Source organism: Falco cherrug, chromosome Z (genome assembly GCF_023634085.1).
Source record: "Falco cherrug isolate bFalChe1 chromosome Z, bFalChe1.pri, whole genome shotgun sequence".
Taxonomy (NCBI): Eukaryota; Metazoa; Chordata; class Aves; order Falconiformes; family Falconidae; genus Falco; species Falco cherrug.
This window is the reverse complement of record NC_073720.1, coordinates 3,804,561-3,828,622: the sequence shown is the minus strand read 5'-3', so window position 1 is coordinate 3,828,622 and position 24,062 is coordinate 3,804,561. Positions and strand designations below refer to the sequence as shown.

Below are 24,062 nucleotides of genomic sequence, written 5' to 3'. Positions count from 1 at the left end.
CTTGTAACAGAAAATGTAAAAATTTAGTAATTCAGTATGAAATAATGATTTTTCTTTCAAGCACCTGCTAGAGGGATGAGCTAGTATCTTAACCAAGCCTGAACAAAAAGCACGAGTGTGAATTCTTCTTAAAAATTGTTTACACAGATCTGCAGTGGTACTCCTCCTTCAGAGGAGCTGGACAAGGTTCTTCCATGGAGACCATTCTGTGACAAACACTGGGGCAGAAAAGGAGACCCCTAGAAAGTTCTGTAAAAGGCTAGTATTAGCAACCAGAGTGAATGGGTATTTGCAAGTTTTAAGTACAGGTTGGTAGTTAGTCTGCTAACAGATTCTCCCATTCTTCAGAGGGGAAACAGAGCCTGTTAAGTCTAGGAAAAGGATATTAAGTAATGTCTAAAAGAGCCCTGGTCTCCAGAAAAGAAAGCTCTTACAGAACTGAAAGCACAGGTTTCTCTCTCAGCACAAACTCAACAAAACAATAGTAAAACTGGCAGCTGGGGCATTCAGCTCCCACAGTTATGCGTGGTTCCCCAAGTGTCCCCAAACTCTTATTTAAGCAAATGGTCTTACACATATAACAAAAAAAGCTTGTTTTTCTCTCTCTCCCAGAATCCAAACCCAGACCTTTTTTCTGTGTGTTGCATATGCTTGAAGATTACTTGCTCAAAGCAGTAACTGTACTTTCTCTGCATGCCTCCCTCCTCCCTACATACACATTCAGGAATGGTACATCCAAGAAAGAAATGTTTATGCATGTACATATTTAGTGGTATTTAAACCAGGAACCATTACACAACTTCTCATAATCAGGATCCTTTTACGAATAAAGTTTACATAGAATTTTATACAGTACATTCAAAAGCATTACATCAAATAGAAAATGCAGCATCTGAACTGAGGAAAATTACTTAAGTAAACTTCCTTATAAATGGATGTATGCTAAAAAAGTAACACATCAAAACAGCCAGAAAAGCAGGGGAGACAGGATACAATTAACCTCCCTAACACTGTGGGAAAAGAAAAAAAGTCATTGAACAAGTCCAATTTACTCCAGCTTAAACTTTAGGGATGTCCACAGGGAACTCGAAAGTGGAACGTGAGGTATGAAAGATACTCTGTTATAGCCTAAGACCTGAGCCACTCATTGCTCATTTCAGGGCCAGTAGCTAGTTTCTTCCAGTTTTGCAGAACACCAGGTCAACAAGTCATCTTGATGAACAGTATAGGCTTCTGTTGCCTTTTCTAAAGGCACACTTCTTGGTCACATGTGCGACAAACTGCCTACAAAGGCAAAAATACAGATATAAGGCAGGCCTCTTCAAAGCACTTTATCCTCCTCCCTTCTCCCAAATCCTGACATGCTAGCCCAGTGCTGTCAGACAAAATAAAGCAGCCAACAGTGTTACCTTTATTTTTCTCTCGATGCTAGGAGATGCTGGAAGGATAGCACGTCAAAGTTCAAGAGCAATTGTTCCAGGATGCCATGGAAACCAAGCAGAAGTAAAATATTTATTTCTTTTCTTGTTGTCCATGTGGTCTGTTCAGATGCAGATCCTATCAAGGAGTCTTTACTCTGCTCAAAGTCAGGTGGTGAGCAGCCTGCAAACTTGTAAACTTCTAAATAGCAAGGTCAAGCAGCACAGAGATGGTGTTCAGGACTGAGAAATAAAAGGCATGCGATACAGCTTGGTTTCAGTCAAGAGTCCAAGGGAGCTGGCCACAAGTCTTACGCTCAGAGACTGAAGACAGGGAGGATGCAAAAGCAGCCTCCGGAAATCATGAGCTAACAGCTTTGATGGGAAACTTGTCCTACAGTTCTCTACTCTCAACATACCACAGCCTTCAGCGGCTGCAATCTGTATCTCTCAAACTCTGAAGCAGTCTTACTGGAGATAAGATGAACCACAACACAGGTTTACTGCCCCCTAGTCACATGTTCAAAAACCACCAACAAAATCAAGTGACTTCTAGACGCCCTGCACCTAGTGAGGGTGTCAAGTGTACACCAGCATTCACAACAGCAGCTCCTCAGAGACTAACCAGGCAGGAGGGGAAACAAACATGCAAAAAACGCAAAGAAAAACAGATTATCATATGGACCGACAAGCTCTGAGGATGTGGATGTTTGTACTTTAAGACTGCATTCTTGGAAGGGTAACTTGGAATTCCTATGCTACTTTCCTTTGTTACATTATTATATCCAAAATAATACAGCAATTGGAAAACCTTCATTGCAGCTTCTCACAGTATCTTTAGAAACATAAATACAGCACTTCAACTGGGATGGAAGTTTGTAAGTTTGAAACCCCCATAGCTGAAAGTACCATGTGCATTACGTATCTTTTAATATTAGTTTGCTTAGACAAGTTATCTGTATTTCATCTGAGAACACCACACTGGAAAATGCCTTCAGGCTTTCTGACAAAAGCTTTCCAGAGAACACAGGACCACCACCTCCTGAAAGAAATACAGGATCAAAACTCTGTTACTGGAGTAAGAGGAAGCATAACCAGGTACACACGGTCAAAAACCATCCATTTAGGAGAAGAATTAGCTCCATGTAGCTACTAGAGATGTTGCACCACATCATGAAGCAGGCAGCTATGAAGCAACTATGTTCAGCAACTCATTCTAGCTGAGAAATCACCATCTGTCCTCCACTCTCATTACACCATGCCTATGAGAACAGTTGATCAAGCAATTCATTTCTAATATTTAAATTATCACTGAAATGCTCCAACTACAGAGACAGATGACTAGCATGGTCTTCCAGATTGGGAACAATATCAAGCTGTTAAATACCTTTCTTTCACTTACAAGTTACATAAGGAACGAAGAACCTAACAGATTCATCTCAATTTCATTTCACACCACGTGGTTACTTTTTTCTGTTTTGCATTAGTAAGCAATATCATGCAGTAAGTTAAGATGACACCCAAAGCAGTTTCACAGATTAACTCTCTATCATCCTTAACAGACCTAAAACAATCAGAGGTATCAAAGGACACAGTATCTTTATAGGAAAACATCTCCAGCACAATACCGGCTGATCCACAACAAATTAGTTTGTTAACAGCAGATAGCAATCTCTTAGAAGATGGTACTTTCAAAAGACAGAAACCAGAGCTTTGCATACACATTTCAGGATGTCGTGGTTTAACCCCGGCCAGTACCCAAGCACCACCAGCAACCAAGCACCACGAAGACACTTGCTCACTCCCCACCACCCAGAGGGATGGGGAGGAGGGTTGGAAAGGAATATAAAACTCAAGGGTTACAGATAACAATTTAATAATAACAATTTAATAGGTAAAGCAAAAGCTGCACACACAAGCAAAGCAAAGCAAAGGAATTCATTCACTATTCCCCATGGGCAGGCAGGTGTTCGGCCATCCCCAGGAAAGCCGGGCTCCATCATGCATCTCAGGAAGACAAACACCATAATGCCAAATGTCCCCCCCTTCCTTCTTCCCCAGTTTATATACCCAGCATGACATCCCACGGTATGGAATACCTCTTTGGCTGGTTCGGGTCACCTGTCCCGGCTGTGCCTCCCCCAGCCCTCTTGCCAGCAGGGCCCAAGGAACTGAAAAGTCCTTGATTTAGTATAAACATCACCCAGCAACAACTAAGAATATCAGTGTCCTATCAACATTGTTCTCACATCACAGCCAACACACAGCACTGTACTAGCTACTAAGAAGAAAATTAACTCAACCCAGCTGAAACCAGGACACAGGACTAGCACCAGACAGACATTTAAAAATGACCTTTATCTTGAGCTCTCTAACCAGTATTAGTCACAGTAGGTGAGGTAAAAGCTTTTCACACAAGCTAACAGGTAAAAGCTAGCTACCAAGGGCCAAGTAAAATTTTTCTCAAGGACTCCGTCATCCGCCAAGTGGGTTAGCGGCTGATGCTACCACATGAGTGGGCTATTTTGCAACTGATGGACAGCTGAAAAAACATGTGACATTTTGATTAACCTTCTCAAACTACTGGGTATTTGGGGTAGTGAGGGGGAGGGATTAGCTTTGCAAGACATTTATCTTGTCCACATTCCTTGAAAATGCTAACTTGGCAAAAAGATTACTCTTAGAACAACACATACAGGACCTTTTAATACCTCATTTCAAACTGAAGCTGCCTCTGGACAGCTTTTCCTATGAATCATACACCCTTCTTAAGAAATCCAGGAAGACAAATGAACACAGGATATATGAAGTGCTTTATGCTGGGAAGCCACTACAGCCAGAATGTCCCCTGCCACAACCTAAGCCACACACACCTAACAGAAAACTGGTGAAAGAATACATTGAACTTGATCCATGTCCCAAACAAGAGACTATCTCTAAAGATGAGGCATATGAAAATTCAAAGAAACATAAAGTATTATATAACTAAGGCATGCAGCGTTTCCCATAAGATATTTCAAATGAAGTTAAGGTTTGAGCCATAGAGGAAGCTTTCCCAAGCAACATACTGCTGAAGAGAACTGAATGGTCCTTGTGCCGCGATTGTTGCATTGTTTTGCTAAACAATTAAATACAAAACCTAAGTCAAACAATGACATTACCATCACACAGAGTGATGTCCAGATTTTATGCAAAATATTAAAATAAAATTCACAGCTAGCAAGGAAGCCACAAAAAGGTTTGAAGAGTTTAATTGTTCAGATACAAGAAAGCACTATTTTTGAAGTGAACTTTGTGTTTGCTGAGATATTACATTGCCTTATGTGTTTAGCAAAGGCAAAATCAGGAAGGCAACTTAATAGCCAAGGTGTTTAACTACAGGCCTCTGCTCTCAGGCCCAAAACAGAATACAGAACCCCATATTAGATAGATACTGTTGACAGAAAATCTGAGTATGCAGGGACACCGTTAGATCAAGAATTAAAATCAATTTCCTGAGCTTTGCTGCCTAGAGCTAGACAGAACGGGCATGTTAAGATCATGGACAAGTCCTGAAGTCTTCAGCATCTTGCTCATGATCCATACCCAGAACACCCATCTAAAGACAATGCCCACAAGCACTCTTGCCTCACATGCAATTGTTTAACAGTCAAAGCACTTTTCCAGGAGGTCCAAGAGTTTCCTTTCCGCAATCCACCTAACAGAAGTCAACCCTGATCTACCATCTGCTCTCTGCTGAGGTGGTAGTTGCTCACTCTGTCCTATTGCAGCCAAAAAGATGATTTTCGAAGGCTTGAGGAACATTAGCATTCAATAAACAGTTATGCGGCTTCTCACTGCAAGTATACCTGCTTAAATCCTTCTTAGAATATGGTTACTGGCCAAAACGTTGAAGGTCTCCCATATGGTGAACAAATGTGCTGATACCAGGCTCCAGTAAAAATGTCTTCCTATCATTGAAGAGGCTATCACAGCATTTTTAAAACGGCTGCCACCAATGCAACTTGCAAGAGGCACGATCACTTCAGTAGGCCCTCCGCCCTCCTACTATATTAATCTCATTGAGACATGTAAGGAACAACAAAACACTCATTTTTGGTTACTAACTGTGCTTAGACAAGGCATCAGACTGCAAGATGGGTACATGGGACAAGCAGAACAATAGACACTCAAAATTTAAATACAAAGGAACTAAAAAGGTATTTTTATTATTAGCTTTTGTGGAACTCAGCAGAACAGACACACTTGAATTCTTTCCCTGATATGGCTGTTAGGTTTATATTCAATTCCCCCCACACTACAGAAAGGGAGATGTATCAATAAGCTTTGATGGTTGAAGGTTACACAGGTAAACACAGGTAAACACAGGTTTACACAAACACTGCAAGGTTCATAAGGCACTCCTGGAAAACATCATTAGGAGTCCATGAAATTAACATTTGGAGTTACCTATTAAAGAGAAAAGACTTTTTCAACCAAAAGACATGAGAGTCAAACACTGTTTCAAACAACTTCCCATCCATGAAGCTGCAAGATTTTACATCAGTTGACACCAGCCTTTCTTTGTGTTCAAAATTTCAGAACTACAGTCTAAGTTAAAAATTATTTCAAACATCAACAGAGGAACTTGACTTGAAGCCTCCCACAAAACCAAGAGGAAGTGAAGAACTGCTCTGGGATGTAACTCATCAGGTCAACTAAACACAAACTTTGAAATTCAGCATTTAAGCAAAATGCAGAGCTTTCTTCTTTTGCATCAGGCTTTTCTCTATCCTGTATTACCCAAGTATCTGAAGAAATGGTCGTTTTACCTACAATTATGGGCAATGTCTCCAAATGAAAACTTAACCTACTGAAACTCATTTGTCCATTTTGGAATATAAAGCCACAATTTGGAGGATCCTTTCTGAACAGACGCTGAAGTCAGATTACTGTGCAGCACTTGTTCAAGGGGATTTCCCCAATCTCATTGTTCTTCTGCCAATTTTGAAGCATATGCAACGAGATGTGAACTTAGTCCAGCTCCCGATTGTTCTCTCGTATCCTGCCAGTCTGCTTCAAACAATGTAGCATGACAGAAGCCAATGAAAGCTGTTCATGATGAGACTACGGCATTGTATGCAGTAAATTTTAGAAGTTTTCCACCAATCAGCACTGCAAGCAAGTCAGAGTAAGTGAACAGAAGCAAGGAGTAAACAAGACATGGGAAATTACTTTTATTAAATTAGCAGGTGTAGATTACAAGCAAGATTAAATCAGTAGGGAGCCCATTAACTAGCTATTTGTGTTCAAAGCTGCAGCAGTAAAAGAACTGCAGTATGTTGTTTACCCTATAAATTCCTCCTAGACTAACAACCTGAGCTACACAATTGGGAAGTTTTTCCCATAAAATTGCTCTGGTTGCCATAAAACATTCACACTAGTAAAAACAGCACTCAGGTGTTTTGTTGCAGAACCAAGAAAAATAAAATTGGCTGGCTTCTACAAAAGAAGAATATAATGAGGAGAGGAATCTTTGCCACACCTAAGAGCTGATCTGATACAAAGACACTAATTACCACAGTATGCCAGGGAATAGTTTAGCATTAACTTGGGCTGCCTAAACCCCCCAATTCCTTTATTGCAGGAGAAACAAGTACGATTTATGAGATAACTTGGGGCTCAGTACTGACAATAAATAACACAACTTATTTTTCTTGAGTGACCAACATGTCTTCTTAATGGTAGCATGAGGTATCAGATACAGATATTATTCTTCCTAGTTAAGGGCTTTGTACCGGGATCCACTGAGCAAGTAAGTCACTAAAGTAATCGCAAGTAGCTATTTTTTCCATTTGCTTAAAATTCAGCTGCCCCAGCATCAGTTGTTAACCTGACAATTAAAGGCATACAAAAATCAGGCAAGCTTTAACACTTATTTTTGATTCTGACTCTTCCTGCTTCTTACCATTATGGCAGTCCTAATGAGAAGGAACAGTAACTTGAAAATAAAGAACTCTGATAAATTCCAACAACTCATCATCCCCAAATTTGCTTTCCACATCACTGATAGTCCAATGGGATCAATGCCTTAAACTTACACTCCCTAACCAAATAATAACAGCTTATACCAGTGAGGCAAAGAGGTGGCATTATTTACATGCCTTCCAGAAATTAAGTCAAATCTACAGGCTGAAAAATGAGAGCAAATTAAAAACTTGTAAGGTTATCTGGGAAAAAGCAGCAGAGCCAAGGCCAGAATGCACATCCCCTGAGCCCTTATCCAGTGTTCCAGTTTGTATATAATATAGTTCCCAAAATTCAACAGTTTCTCCTCCTGATTAGAGAGGCAAGCTCCTTTGAGCTATCCAGCATTTTGCTGTTGACAAATTATCTTGGCACATTCACATTTTCATATGTTGACCCACCTCAAATAACAACATGCCCATACTTTCTGCTTGGCATACCAACTCTGTAACAGATTATGCGGGTAAGTCACACAGCTTCCTGAATTGCAGGAGCTTAAAACTGGCAGCCCTAAGTACCTTTGTTGAATACTCTTAAGACTTCCTTCTTCACGATGACATCAATATTATAAAATGCTGTAAACTGAACTACGTCTACACTAAAATTTAATCTTAGTTAGAGCAATTCAGTCCTCAACATCAGCCACAGCTGTGCAACAAACCAAGCTAACAGCTATGTTTCAATATTTTTAATAAAACCTCACTCAATACACTTGAACACAACCACTACTCTTCATTTCAATCAACACTGTCTTAGAAGGCTAGAAAACTTAAGTCTTCAAGTTCATCTTCTAAAGAATGTCTTAGGGCCTTGCTGTAGTGTAGGTAACTGCTGTAATATGCAGTGTCGGGGCAGTGCCCTACTGATGCACATGTATTACTCTTTATACAGATACCAGGAATAAAGTCTTGCTGCTAAGTTTGAAAGGAAAATATGCTACTAGGAAAAAAAAATGCATTATCATATGCTCCTACTAATCCTGCATCCTACTCTGCATACCAAATAAACTGATGCTATGAATCCAATAGGAGAAAGCAAACAAACTTTAGGCTACAGTGTGGATCTAGGAAGGGCTAAAGAAAGAGGGAATGACATTATTTAACTTCCTGGCTTACTCTGCTTTGACCATTAACTGCGCTCTTGTCACACACCCATCCACAATGGCTCCTCTCAATAAACAGGAGCTCACAACAGGGTTGACCAGTTCGCAAAACAATTTTAGTAAGAAATGCCTGAAGCACTCCTTACACACTGAGATTCAAAAAGGCATTTACTTAGTTTCTGAAGACAGGCACAACAAAAGTTGTACAGTTATCTAGCTCCTTTCCCGAGCAAGCATTTAAAAATATACATATAATTCAGGAATATTAATGCCAGACAAGCTGGTATTTCTACTTGATTAGTTTGTCTGAACAGACTTCATTCTCTTTCATCAGTTTAAGAGAAACTGAAAAATTTGTGAGTGACCACCAGTTCTCATTTTTAAGTTTAGTTTTGTGATAAAACACTAACTAAACTAATTTTTAAGATAGGTTTGTAGTTAAAAGAATGCATAAGAGTAGCTTTGAAACAGATGCAAGTAATGTCACCAATACTGTCTTACTGATTGCTAACCTCATTTAGAAATAGTTTCATAGAGACCTGAAGTCAAACTTGACATGAATTTTTATTTCCCCGTTATGTGTCCACGCAAGCATCTAAAGGCACTCTGCAACCCAGTGTTCAAACATGTCGCTTTACACATAAGTAATTAGGGCTAGTATCTTTTTTTTCTATAAGCACAACATCCTGAACATTTAGAAAACTAAGAGCTACTGGACCCATTCATCTTTGGGCAGGAGATTGCCTTGGAAAACCAGGTGCCAGCTTCTGCCACCCCAGCTCTGAGAAAGGCTCCGAGGAAATTAGTGCAATCTCACAGAACTCTCTTTTTCTCTCTCTACACACTCACCCAGACTGCACAATACAGTACTATGGAACATGGACCAGTTGAAAGCTATCATCATGAAGTTATTGAAAGAAACTCTCCACACATGAAAAGGCACTCCAAAATATCATAAAACCACCCCTGAAGTCAATTGCTTTGCACTCACCACTTTCATCAACAGACTGTTCCTCTTGCAGGACCATCTTCTCACATTTTATGTTCAAGCAGTGCAGGTGGACTTTACTCACCTAGCAAGCTACCTGGCTGTTTCCTAGGCTTGAAATTTAGGCTGCACAACACCATTTACTAATACACAGCAAGCTGTCAGAGGAGTACATACACACAGGGCCAACACCAAGACGAAGAGATGTCACACACAACAGGAAGCCACTGCAAAGCACACCATCATTCTGTCCTCACTGCCCTGCAGAGGCCAGAGCCTGGCACAATGCACTTAAACACCAAGTACTTGCTTTAGTCTTTCACAGGGCATGTAGATACAACATTCAAGTCCCACTGTATTTATGGGACTGAGAAGAGCAAGGGCAATCTCATCCTCCTGCTAGACACGTCTTCCCAGTGGAACACATTCAATGTCTGCACAGCACCAGCTATCACAAGGATCAGGGGATTTTGAAGCTAATTTTGGCCAACACTCCGCAAACTCTCAGCTATCTCTTGCCACACTTCCAGGAAGGATCTCTTTGGCTTTGTTCTAAAGCATAACTTTTATTGAAATTCCAACAAGAGAAAAGCAGAGGGGGCTCTGCTTCATCCTCAGTAATCCTGTCATGAGAAAAAGTAGTCAGCTTATCAACAAACAATTTACAAGCACGCTCTTCCTGTAATCTCAGCAATAAAAACAGTGCTTTAGTGTATTCTGATGTACTGTTTTAAGTATCTATACTTATTTCAGAAAGCTTAAGATGTTCAACTATAGGCTTCAAACATTTATAGAACCAATTTACATCTAAGTGAATGCATTCAGACAAATATACTACATGGTTTGAGGATGTCCTTTACACGTAGCAGTTTGCAATTTGTGAGCTATGATTAAGAATCAATGCCCATCCCCAACTCGAATAGTGAATTATCCCAGCTCTCGTACTAACAGTGCCAAGTTCTGTTTCTGGGAAAACAGACTTCACCTCTGTCTGGATAGCAGTGTTATTTTAGGATCTACTGTGCCAATCCAACTCCCTGCTGCTGTCCTGTTGGCTAACTCACTCAGAGCTTAGCAGCAGATGTTGGGAACTCTCCTAAAACAGTTTCCAGAGGAACCTTTCCCCCACAGTGTAATTGTTGAAATCTCCTATCTTCTATGGTTTTAACTTGACAAAGAACAAAGGAATTTCTGTATTGCTGTCCTCTGAAGTAACCTATTTTGGGGAAAGATCTTAACACCTGAAAACAATTCTGGAAGCTGCATTAGCTTGACAACTCTGCTCTACTGGTGATCAAAAACATCCTTAAAACTAGGTTACTGCATGCAGCTGTGTGATCACTTTCCTGACAAATATTTCCAAGGAATTAAAAAAAACATGCTAACTGGTAGCATGGATTATATTCAAGAAAAACCATGCCTTTTACACCTAAATTAGAAATTACTTTTTATTCAGGAGACGAAAAAGGCATCAAGGTGTCATAATTTTTTACTCAGGACACAAAAAAGGCATCAAGGTGTCATAATTTTAAAAGACTCTTGCTTGTTTGCTCTCAAACAGCAGTTCCAAGCCAGCTGTCCCATCTTTAAACAGGTCTTCCCACCCCACCCCCACTTTATTTCTGCTGTTAAATCCTTTGTACACACTGTGATCAGCACTACTAAGTTCCATGTATGGAGGCTCATACTAACTAATACAGAGAGCCAACCTTCAGAAAACAATTTTGATGTGTGCCATAAGCTGTGCCTAAGTTGCTTATCTTATGCATACCATATCCTAACTCACTGCAGGGAATGAAGAAAGGGCTGCAAAACAACTAAGTGAAGGAATAACACTAGCATAATAAAGAAATCAATAGTTTCTTCAGAGAATTTCATCTTCATGTGCTTGATGAACTTTCACCAGATTCTGCAGTTTTAAGTAGCTGAATCCTCATAGAATACATCAGAAATATATATACACACACATATATATATGAGATGTACTGGATTTATGTCCTGGACACTGTAAGCAAGTATAAGAAAAGAAGTTGTGTCAATAGCATTAGTCACTTTAACATCAGGAGCAGCCTTTTAGGCTTCTGTCATCACAAGTCACATGGAAAAGAAACTCCTGGATACATAGATTTTTGCTTCACAAAAACAAACAAACAACCCAAAAGCATTACAGGCTTCAGAAGCAGTCAATATGCACTACCACACATTTTTGCTTTCTTAAGGAAAAAAGTATTAGAAAGGTATTCTGAATGTAAAGCTTAATTACCATCAGCACGTTGTTACCAGGAGAATCAGCGTATGACTGGTTCCATGACAGCAGTTTCAAAAGTTCCCAACCTTCACTACTGGCTGAAGTGAAAGATGCGCAACAGATACAGCTTTAAAATATTACTTAAAATATTACTACTTCATCCTAACAAGCTCGAAGAAACACTGCTGTTAGCAAAGTTGGTCAATAAGTAGCTCCTAATTTCAATGCTAGCCAACCACTTCACTTACAGCTGTCTGCTTTGCATTCCCAACACTCCCTTCAAAATTCTCCATATTACCAAAACCATGGAGCCCATTGCAGGGTTTTCTTCTTTACCTCTGGATGGTACAAAAATACAGAATTCATCTCATATTTAAAGCAGAAACCAGGTGCTTCAGATATCTAATTGTTGACTACAAATTCCACAAATCAGCTACATTCCTCAAAAAATAATGTTAGGATTTGATCCCCTCTCACTATCTCTCTCACTTAAGTCAGAATTGGGAGGCTGCAGAAAAAGCAAAAATAAGCTTCTGAAAATCTGGAAACAGCACAGGGATGCTATCCTCATGTTAAGCAAGAAGGAAAGAGGGCACATTTACACTACATCTTTTTACATACATATTGACTGTTAAGCAAGAAAAAACATTTTTCAGATAATACCTTATAAAGCTCTAATGGCACAGCAGGCTCTAAAGCAAGAGTTTGACAGGAGTACTAGCCTCCTCTCTGCACTGGAAGGAACTGCTGGAATTTGCCAAAGACTACAGCACTCACAAGTTACTAGCACCCCAGCAAAGAATATCTGGATTGGGATTTAAGGAAGTTAGTTTTAAAACCTTACTTCAGCTAGTATCTGCCAGATCACTTTTCACCAACATTCAACACCGCTATTTTGCGCTGTAGTTTCCTCTAATGCAAAACAGTGATAAAAATTCACCTCCTCTGCAGAAACTCAGGACCTCCCATTAAAGCTGAGCCCTGTTAAGTACTGCTCCACACTGTATCAAAAGCAAGTTTACATAGTAACTGTAATATAACTACTACTATTAATGTCCACAAAAAAATGTAACTGTTCAAGAAGAAAGTTTGTTAAGGTATCAATCCGGAAGTCATTTTGATGCTGTATTAAACACTTACACTGTACTGAGATGAGTACACAAATATCTGGAAGATAATACAGAAGTATACTGTCACCGACACATCTTTCTTTTAGGGGCCCCCTTACTCCCAACTACAAATAGCCTTTGTCAGGGCACACATGAAAGATATGGTCACTATGCAAAGCTAAACCGATTGAAAGCTAGAGATGACAAGTCCGATGGGAGTCATGTATCTCTTTATGCTTCCGCATATACTGGAAGGAAAAAAAAAGGTGCACCCGTATATTGAGTGTTCTCATATGCCTCTGTTCAGCATTGCATCATGTGGACTGTGCCAGCAGTGGAACAGGGAAACTGCCAGCAAGGAAATGAGGCACAGCAGTGCTCTGTGGGTTCAACAACAGGTAGGCAAAAGTACGGTGCAAGATGGAGACTTCTGTGGAAGACTGAACAGATTACAACATCCAACAAATGAGGACTACCACTGTACCTGAGGAATATTCTGTATAGGCAGGTCATCTCTGTTACTACTCACCCTTCACATAAGATAAAGACCTAACAGTGTTGACACATTACCCAAATGTTGGCATGGAAGCAGAATTCAGCATGTACTACAGATGTATCTAGTTACAGCTCAGGAAGGACGCAGTTCTGCTTCCCTTCCCCTAGCTTTTCTTTAAATTTTGAAAACATAGGAGCTACAACAGCCCAGGTCAACATTACCCCAAACCTGCCACAACTAAACTCTGTAACTAGTTGTACATTATCAGGCATTTTACAAAAGCAACTGCATTTTGGTAAGTCTTTTTTAAAAGGTGCAAGAAAAGAGCATGAAGTATATCTATGCTCTTTTTAAGACAGAAAAAACACACAGCTGATCACATCAAAATACCGTGACACTGAAAGGAGTGGTTTGTGTTTCCCTACTTTGGATTCTAATAGGCTGTACTGTCACCACTGGAAACTCTGTAAATAAGATAACATGTCAGTTGACTACTCCCTCCATGGCACAGTTTGGTTTGTTAAAGGCTTGGAGTTTAGCTATCACTAGTTACAAAGTATTTATTTCATCAGCACAATCCATGCCAATAAGGAAGAAACTTCCATTAGAAGACGCCTTGTATGAAGGGAAGTTCGTGTTGTTTCTTCACCGACTACTTCTTGTGCCCCATTTGTCTCAAAACTGCAAGGAAGTGCATAAAGACAAGATCTTTAATTCTACCAAATTCATTACATATTTTAGAAAAGTGAACTTACGTGCCAACATGTTTCAGGATACACAGGGATTATGCGATTAGGATCCCACTGGCTTGCTGGGAGGATTCAGCAAGATAACTACAAATTACTTAGAGGGCTAGTGTCAAAAGGACCTCTGTACTTATTTAGCCTCTGCTCTAGATTACTGACCCACTTATGAAGAGCTAAGCACCCCTGCTGCTGTGCGATGCCAACATCCACTCCATCTGTTTGCTTCTGCTTTCTCAGAACCTCTTATTAGTCTGTGTAAGAAGTTGTGTTAAGTACCATGAGCTGCTTTTGCACAGTACACACGCTATCAGCCTCACTTAGTACATAGGCATCTTGACGAACAGCACAGAAACAATACAATGCTAATCGCTGCCCGACTACCGATGACAAAGCATACATGGATTTCTGAAAAGTCAATTTAATTCAACTTTTGTCCAAGCTGGTCTCAGTTTTGAGAAAAAGCTTGTAGGTGTTCAGTTGCTTTAGGTTTTAACGATGAAAAAGTATAGTAAACTACTGAATCAAACTCTCTGAAAATCTCCAAGGGGACCAGAAACTTGTAAAACCACAACTGAAACTTCTGCTGAGGGAATAATGCAACAGTGGCAAACAGAAGCATCCCATACTTAATATCTACACTGAGTTAAACAGTGTAAGTAAATCTAAAGGTAGTTAAAAAACCCATGCACACACACACAAACATTTGGAAAGTTAGCCCAGCTGTCACATCAGAACTGCATCTCAGCAGCTTAGCACCTCAAGCTTCCTGCTGACTAGGAAGGAAAAAAAGTTTCAAATTCAGCATTTTGTTATTTATCCCTGCTGATCTGCAGATCTTTAAGACATTCATTAAAGCGGGTCTCAAGCAGCAGTTTCATTAGCTTACTAAATCCAAGAACAAGAATCTCCACAAGTCATTACAGTACTGAGTTGACATTTGTTCTTTCTTGGGAACCCAGACTACTGCTGTCAAAGTGAAATAATATCAACAGTCTAAAAGCCAACTATGAAACTCAAGAAATCTGTATAGCACTGCTGGCAACCCTGATATGATCTCATCCTGTAATACCAAAGCCATTTCTTTGTTTAAAATTAAATCTTGTATAATAGCCAACATCACTTGAAAAGCTCTCTAGCTGCCAGCTTACTCCTAAGGTAGTGAAGAAAAGTAACGCCAAGGTCCAGTCCTTTTTACAGTTGACTGGAAGATAGATGAGAACAGCACCTCACAGCCCAGCAAGAACTGCTGGTCCATTCACAACATGGAGGTTGTTATACAGAGTACAACAGATTCTGTTTTATTCTGTTTTAAAGAGTTTACTATGTCGACTTTAAAACAATAGGTCATGCAAGCAGGAGGATATACTCAAAGTAGGCTAAGAAAACAATGATATATTAGCATACTGTTTGTCTCTTCATACATTAAATTTATACAAAATTAAATTTAGACAACTATTCTTCTGAAATAGCAATATTTATTGCTCCAGTACTCCTGCAGGAGAACTCTAGGAAGTCCCTCTAAGAGCTTCTAAAAGAGCTCTAAAACTTAGATACACATTTGATATCAAGTGAATCTCTGAACGGCATATTTAGCTTCTGTCATATGCAACTCCTTCCAATTAAGCCTTTAGTCTTCATCGTGTTAAATACTTGCTAAACACATAGCCATCTCATGTCAAGTTCCAATCTTAGTCTATTGATACACAAAGACAAGAAAGCTGCAATATTTCATTTCTGGTTGTTTTCCAGCTGGCAAAAGGAAGAAAGCAGAAGGGAAACCCAGAGAATTTTGGGACTGCTCTAGGGAAGAAAATAGAAGCAGAGGGAAGCACTAAAAACAAAAGGTGAACAGAAAAAAGAACAGAATTAAAGTAGTCATTCATTCTGTGCATAATCATGATTTTCCCCAAAACCTGTGTCAAATCCAGAAGAGAATGCTAAAACCATTATCAGCTATAACACATGGGATATATGGAAATCATTACTGACACCAGTCAAATCTATTTTGCACTATGATTAATACAAAGTTTAAAAGTAGCTGGGATGAATGTGCTAATACAGAAATTAAGGTCATAAACTAGATGCAGTTTCTCTCTCGTAGAAATTATTTTAAGTGTCAAGGGGCTAAGGGCCCAGAATATTCCTATGCCACCAGATCCTCTTAACGTTTTTACAGAAAACACACACCTGTGAAGTGATTTGATACTTATGTCACACATAACAGGCTTGCACAGGCACCTTTGTGGGATTTCTGTACAACATGAATCAAGAGCAGACTGCATTATACTTACAAACACAACCCTTGCCTCTTGCACAGCAGTTGCTATGAATTAAGTTGAGAAAGTGAAAAGGGTAGAATGCAAGTCGTTCACCTACATGTATATACGTGTCAGGAGCAGAAGAGCAGTTCTAGAAATACTCAAAGTTATTAAATAAAAAACACTTTCATTAACCAGTAACAAATAATAATTACAATAAATAAACTGGTCTTCAGACAACCTGCCTCCAAAAATAAAACTTCCCTTCAAAAGGGAGAACTGATGCAGCTTGTACAATCTAAGTAAAACTACCAGATACAATTGAAAATATTAAGTGACTGAAGTGTTGACCAAGGAAAAACTATCTTTTTTTTTTTTTTTAAGTGGAAGTGTAGGTTCAAGTATGCCCCTCTGATTCTAGACAGGGTTATTAAATAAAAGCACAGGCAGTGCTACAAGCTAAGAGCTATGCTAGGCACCACCAGAATACACACAAATTGGAATCTATGTAGTAATGAAAATTGAAATGTAAGGATATTATTAGAAATTGTGACTTTAAAGCATGCGATTCACTCATAAGCAAGCACTATATAAAACCAAAACAGGTTTTAAAGAATTTTTGAAGAATCAAAAGCATGCAACTGATTTTTTTAGTCATTTGTTCACAGGATAGCCTAAACATCCATTTAGTCATTTCTTAAGTGGTTGTACATTTCAAACACAACAGCACTTACCTTGGTATTGTCACACATTTTGTATTGCAATTCTGAGTGGTAATTGCCTTCTCAAGCTCATCCAGCTGTCCTGTTTTCTTTAGCTTCTTGACCAAGCTTTTCACTGCTTTTTCACACCACTTTTCCTCCTGACCATTCTGCTCACCACCACCAGCCCCTCCAGAGCCACCAGCAGATTTTTTCCACCCCAGAAGTCTCTTCACAACTGGTGGAGTGAATGGCAATATGGATGACATGACTTTCACCAGACAGAACACCCAGCAAGCAATAAATTAAGAGATTCCCGTCTGATCCCTAAAAACACAAACCAAAACAGACACATTAGCACTGAGTTTTCACATGAGACAAATACCTTGCTTAGGACCTTTCATTACCAAATGACACAGGGCACTGCATCCTAAAGCCAAGTCAAGTAACAATTCAGAAGTAGTTTGATAAAGTTCAAATGCATGTTCACTACAGACTCATCAACAGTGCAGACTAAGGCTACTGTTGGATTAGGCATTTAATTTTTCCTTAAGCCCTTCCTGGATAAAGTCAACTCCAGAAAACAGAATTTTGAGTCTAGGTTTGCACCTAGGCTGGCTTGTTTTCATCATTTATTACATTTTTCCACAAGTGATTGACAAATTGCATACACGTAGATGTATGTTCTGCCCATCTCCAAATTAATTTGCAAGCAAAATTGTGTTTGGAATGTCATTTAGTCATTATGGTTGGACAGAAGTCTTCAACAGCCAGCCATTTTAGAAGCCTATTTTCATTTTGTTTGTCATGTTTTACATAACTACCAATTTTTGTACCACTGGGGACACCAATTTGAAATTCACTCAGAAGTTTGATAATAAGATTATTGCCACCTTTCCATCTAGAGTTCAACAGCCTACAGATAACGAGTCTTCTCAACTGGCAGTACTTAAAATAATCAAGTCTTTCAAAATTTGTTAAAGGCTATTTAAAATCTTAGTTTGCAGGCACCTGAGTAGTAGAATTGTCTCTTTTCATTTTGATAGCCTTTAATTCAGGATCAACTACATGATCAGGATGTTTATATAAAATGAAAGATTAGAAGGGTGCTGAAATTTGGGCTCTTTCAGCATTCACTGCAATTCACACTTCAAATCATTTAAAAGAGAAATGATAGCCATTTAGAAAAAAAGACCTTGTTTTTGCAGCTTTTATTAGGCTTGTTTTAGGTATTAAAACATAGGCCCCAAATCAACCATCTTATTTCAGGCAGACAGCTGTTAGAAATTGCTTGAGGACATAAAGGTCATACGGATAGAAGTATGGCATTGAAGCCAAAAGCAGTCTTATTTTGAGGCAGCAACTGGATATGTGAAGTACAGAAAGTTGCCATATTTCCAAGCTGTGTAACTTGATTCAGTCAGCCAAAAAGACCTTGTTTTAGCTAAGAGTTAACACTACCTTCAGGCTACTCTATTTGAGCTTTCAAGGCAGCTTACATGCCTCTCCATCCTGTACATCCTCACTTCTATCCAAAATACACCAACTTCATCTTACTGAAACTTTCCATCTGCAAAACAGCATAGTTGATTTGGGATACTTCAGGCTACAGTATTCAGGGCTAATTTATGCCTTTCCATGTCTTTGCAGTTTCAGAGAGGACCAACAAGTCATCAAATGGTACATTACATTCTACAGGTAACTTTAAATCATAACTTTTCAACTTCCACAAAACAGAAGATTCAGTTGGAATGACATTTGTTTCAACTACATTATATGTCCATAAAACAACTTCTGAGAGCACTCAAAAATAAGACCAAAGCAACTACAGTTTTCTGTGATCGAGGAGACAGAGGTTGCAATTAACAGGGACTCAAGATTAACACTGTAACTTTATGCAAGTCATTCAAACTAATCTATCCTAAATTAGAGAATCAGAGAATGGTTTGGGTTAGAAGGCACCTTAAAGATCATCTAGTTCCAGCCCCCTGCCGTGGGCAGAGACACCTTCCACCAGACCAGGTTGCTCAAAGCCCCACCCAACCTGGCTTTGAACACCTGTAATGATGGGGCATCCAGAGCTTCTCTGGGCAACCTGTTCCAGTGCCTTACCTCCATCATCGTAGAAAGTTTCCTCCTTATATACAATCTAAATCTACTCTCAGTTTAAAACCATTGCTCCTCATCCTATCAGTAGAGGCCCTGGTAAAAAGTCAAAACATTCATTTTCACATAAGACAACAATATGAAAAGAACTTTTATTCTTTCAATAATGTTAAATTATTACAGAATTGTCCCAAATATTTCAGACCGCAAGTTTTGCAGACTGCAAAAGCATCATACTGGAGCCCTGGCTGCAGCAAACACAAGAAAAATAAACTCAATATCCAGCATTTTCAAATTAAACCCTGACCAGGACACTCAGGGTACAGCTTCATAGGGAGCCAAGCCATTGCAACAGCTTCCTGCCACAGGAAGCCCAGGTCTCCTTCCTTTCTTTCCTGTGGCACCACTAGCGCCTCGGCACCTGTGCTAATACCTTTCCACAAACACTGCAGCTAGATAACAAGTAAAAATCAAGCTGGACTTCTTTTTGCCAAGTTCTCTTTCAGGCTAAGAAGTTGCAGCAGCTCACACATGGTACTACTCAGTACTCAGGCAGATGTCAGCTGGGTTACAGGAGTGCGGAGTCAGGACTCCAGCCCCAGCCTTCAACAGTGGTGTTAGTGTTGACTGCAGCGCTGGAAATGCAACCTGGGCACGTACTTTAATTTAGATCATTTATTTTGGCAGCAAAGCCAAATCAAGCAGTCTTACACTCCCCTTTCCACATGTTCTGAACTGTCTGCAGACCTGAGAGTGAAACACATTAGACCCCTAATACAGTAGACTGAGTTAGCTCCAGAGATGAAACAGGAGGCTTGCAAGGCCTCTGCTGTTCTAAGAAATTCTCACACTAGATTTCTGAAAGAGGGAATGGCAGTCACTGAGCTTTATAAAAAGACTTCAGCTTTTGAGCAAGGCCAGCATTAAATGCTTCAGAGGCATACACAAGAAATTCAAGACAACCAAATCAAAGAAGATAGCCTCTTTTGCTTCAAAGATCATATTTTAAACACTAGCAATTGATGGTGTAATATCTGAACATTACATTCAATGCTGACAGATGTAGGCAACCAAGTACAACTACCATCACTTATCCACACGCCAATTCTCCTGGAGCTCACTAACACATAATACACGTATTTCCTGTTCTTTGGCTTCAAATTTGACACCTTTCAATGCCCCAGCATACTCCTTTAATTGTTTGCCTTATACAACACACTTCAGTGGGGTCTCATTTACCAAGGTAAATTGCCTATTCTTCGAGGCTCTCTAAATATTCTCAAAGCTTTTATCTAATTTTTCAGCTTTACAATACTACTTGTAATGATGTGTCCAATTTTGCAGTATTCTCTCCCTTAAGACGTAACACTGATCTATATATCATTATCTATATTCTCTGGTGCTTTTTTTTTTTTTAACTAAGACTTTCCTTTCTGCTTCAAATCCACACTGAGCCATTTAAGTCTTACAGCAGGGAAGAATTCAGAAACCCCATACATTTCAGTTTTTCTTTATATTTGAACACTCATACTGTGCTGACATAATCAGATGCAAAAAACAATCTTTCTTTTCCCGTTTCCAAGACTGTAAGCACAGACCTAACTAATCAGAAATTTCCAGCTATTACACTTAGTTTTAACCAGTTCCATTACAGACATAGGCTCATCCAGCTTCTGTAGAAGTTGTCAAAAAGCACAGGCTGACCTGCTATCCCTGTGAAAATTATTTTTTTAAAAAAACAACCTAAATACCGCAAAGGGACAATTTAAAGAGCCCTTTATTACAATGATTATTGCAGCTTAGCAGCTATTGAAAAAAAAACCACACACAACACAACATACACCACAGCTGCAGACTAAAAGTCTGTGAGGCTTAAACTAACTTCTTCCTTCCAGCTACTGTTTTGCCATGTCAGGCATTTGCCAGAAGAATCAGCAGGAATTTCACTAAGTTATTCCAGTAGTGGCCCCATATCTTTCAAAGGGTGAGCAGAGAGAATGTGACACAAGTAGGACAGGACTTCATTCAGCTTAATACTTCAGCTGATTGTGATGAGTACTCACGGGAGAATATTTCAGCTACCTTAATTTACGCAGAAGTGGCACTCTGCTCCCAGCCTGGAGGAGGCACTGCAAATTGCAAGGCATGTTTAGGTTGAACTATAAGCAATTTGGATAAATGCACATTATGCAAGAAAAAAGCAGCAATAAAGAAATTAATAAGAAATACTCTACTGGGTCAGAGTGGTGCATCTAGCACTAGGCTAGATGTCTCCAAAGGTGGCAAAAGACACGCTACTCAAAGCACATGATCCTGGCAGTTTGTAGCTCATTCTCCTCATAATTCTTCAGCATCTTAAACTGTTAAAGCAGGAAACTGAAGGCTACATTCCTACCTATTCTCGTTAGCAGCCATTTATGGACCTGCTGTCCACAAATTCATCTAACCACTTTCTGAATCTGCCTCCACAACCTCTTGTGGCAGACAGCACCAGAATGTAACTGCCCACTGTTGAAAGAAGTACTTCTAGCTATTTTAATTTATTCTCTTCCTAGTTTCAGAAAGCCCCTCATATTCTACCACTGCAAGCTCTGCTGAAGAACTGTTTGTATTCTATCTCATCCACAAGCTTCAGGATTCCGTACATTTGAATCACATGCCTCCCCCAAATAGAGGGCTATCAGCCTTTTGTCACAAAGCAAGCATCTGAACGCAGCTCATACAGTTTGGGAAGCTTCCCTGGGCAGACGCCAAGCCTGAAAGCTTTACTACTTCAATTAAATTACAAGTACTTGAAGATACTGCATAAGGACTGACCTAAAGACCACAGAAAAATTTTATCAGTCTGCAGTTATCTTTCCATGTATCTTTTTGGTCATATCCTAAAAGCTCTCAACATTATAATTAAAATAGTACAAAGACAAAAATCTACACCTCATGAGGAATTTGGAGATGGAAGGCAGGCAGTATATGTCTGCTGCTGAACACCTGGCAGCAGCTCAAATAAAAGTGAGGAGGCCTACATTTCCTTTGGATTCTAACTGTATCCACCTCAGACAGTCTCAGATACCATCTTTATACTAATGGGTTTAGGAGTCACTGTTGCAGCTCAGTTTTGACCAGCAAATCCCATTCCATAACCTGTAACTTTTGCCTTCAAATTGATACCAGGAATTCTGATCTTTGTTCCTAAAGAATTGTTCTCTCACACCCTGTCACTGTTGACACTAGCCTCCTGCTAAAAATAGTCCTCTGATCTTTTTCCTTGTACACTTTCTCCATCCACAAAAAAAAATGATAAAATGCTTTTTCCCCCCTAAACACAACCGGAAAACAATCTTTGCCAACACTGCAAGAAACATTTCCACATTACTAAAATGGCCACAGGTTAAGTACACACTAAGTATGTAATGCCTCTTCTTCCATGCAACAGTTTTTGTAATTTCCTTGTAGTCTATCATCTCCAATCATCTCCAAAGACTAAGTACTCATTTATGGTCTTTGTTTTTAAGGACCTTAAGCATGCTTTGCCATCGCTTATTCTTTGTGCTGTCTCTCCTTTACTCACCCTCTTCTATTGAGCCCCAACACCATAGCCCAAATCTGATATTTTTTCTTCCTGTGTACTATTCCCGATTTTCACTACCACACAGCAACATCCTGAGACTCTGTAAGTAATTGCAGGGAGATTTTCAAGACCACCTTCTGAGCTCAACTGTAGCTGAACCATTACTATCAAGGCAGCAGTGCAATACATAGCAGAAGACTTCCACTGTTTTATCCCCTTCCACTTTCTCTGGATTGTGCCTTAAAACTGCAGCTCTGAACACTCAAGGAGTACTCACTGTTGCCCAGAGAGGTACGAGTGTTTCTTTAGACTGATGGAACACAGGGTGCACGTGCTGTTATTCCCAACAGATTAACACTGGAAAATTCACAAATTGCCTAATTTTGGTGGTATTTAATTCATCTCTGCCCCCGTACTGTATCTCTGCTTCCTGATGCACACATGTTTCTATAGCTGGTCAAACAGTGTCATAGTTGGCAACTTTTAAAGTCACAGTTTGAGTCATGTCTGCTATTATTCCATTCTACTGTGGTTCTCTGGAACAAGTATTAAATATTAAGCCCAAGATCCCAGCAATAACTAAGCACAGAAATGAAGAAAACGTTAAGGGTAACATGCTAGCAGACTGAAATCTTCAAGGGAAATTTTCCTTTGCTGAGTGTCTGGAACATACTATAAACACAGTGGTGCTACCAAAAATATCAAGTGATTTCTGGCTAATTTATTCTAAAGCCTTATGCAACATATTTCATATCAGTCTGCTTATTCATCTTAAACTTGAAATAAAGAAATCTGATCTCTCATGGTTTTACTAGAAGTATTCTGGCTTAGAGGAATTTCATTTGCAAGAGCTCTTCTGGAATAAAGAGGACAGAAGTTAAGCTCCTGAGGAAAGACGATCGAGGAAAATAATTTGTGGCATTTGAGAGAAAGTCTACAAGCTCATTGCCTCCCTATTTTATTCCCATTTTTGTGATATTTTAAAAGGCGATGTTTTTTTCATTAATCCTGGAATTTGGACAAGATTCTTTATCAATTTCACCAAATGCATAATGTTTCAAATCTTTTAGAAGATGAGAGACTATCCACGCTTTGCCTCCACACGTGCCCCTGTGATAGTACCGGCCTCACAATAAGGCATCATTAATTGAAGCAGAGACTATTTAAGGCAGCATCAAGACCTTATGTTACGTTAAAGAATACTGAGAGTTGAAGTTCTAAAGGGCATAGCTTATGCAGTACTGCATATGCCTCCTACATTAAGCCAAAGTCATTAAGACTTAAGAGAAACGATAGAATAAGTATTTAATCTTGCA

General features: G+C 39.4%; 1 protein-coding gene across 2 annotated transcripts in view; it reads right to left on the bottom strand.

Moving 5' to 3' along the window:
* SMAD2 (SMAD family member 2) overlaps positions 1–24,062 on the bottom strand; it is a 67,022-nt gene that overhangs the window by 23,723 nt on the left and 19,237 nt on the right. For both annotated transcript variants that reach the window (XM_055699160.1, XM_055699161.1), the window contains one exon: positions 17,106–17,399. In XM_055699160.1, coding sequence (XP_055555135.1) covers positions 17,106–17,341 — 236 coding nt within the window. In that variant the 5' untranslated portion in view covers positions 17,342–17,399. The remainder of the gene's footprint in view (positions 1–17,105; positions 17,400–24,062) is intronic.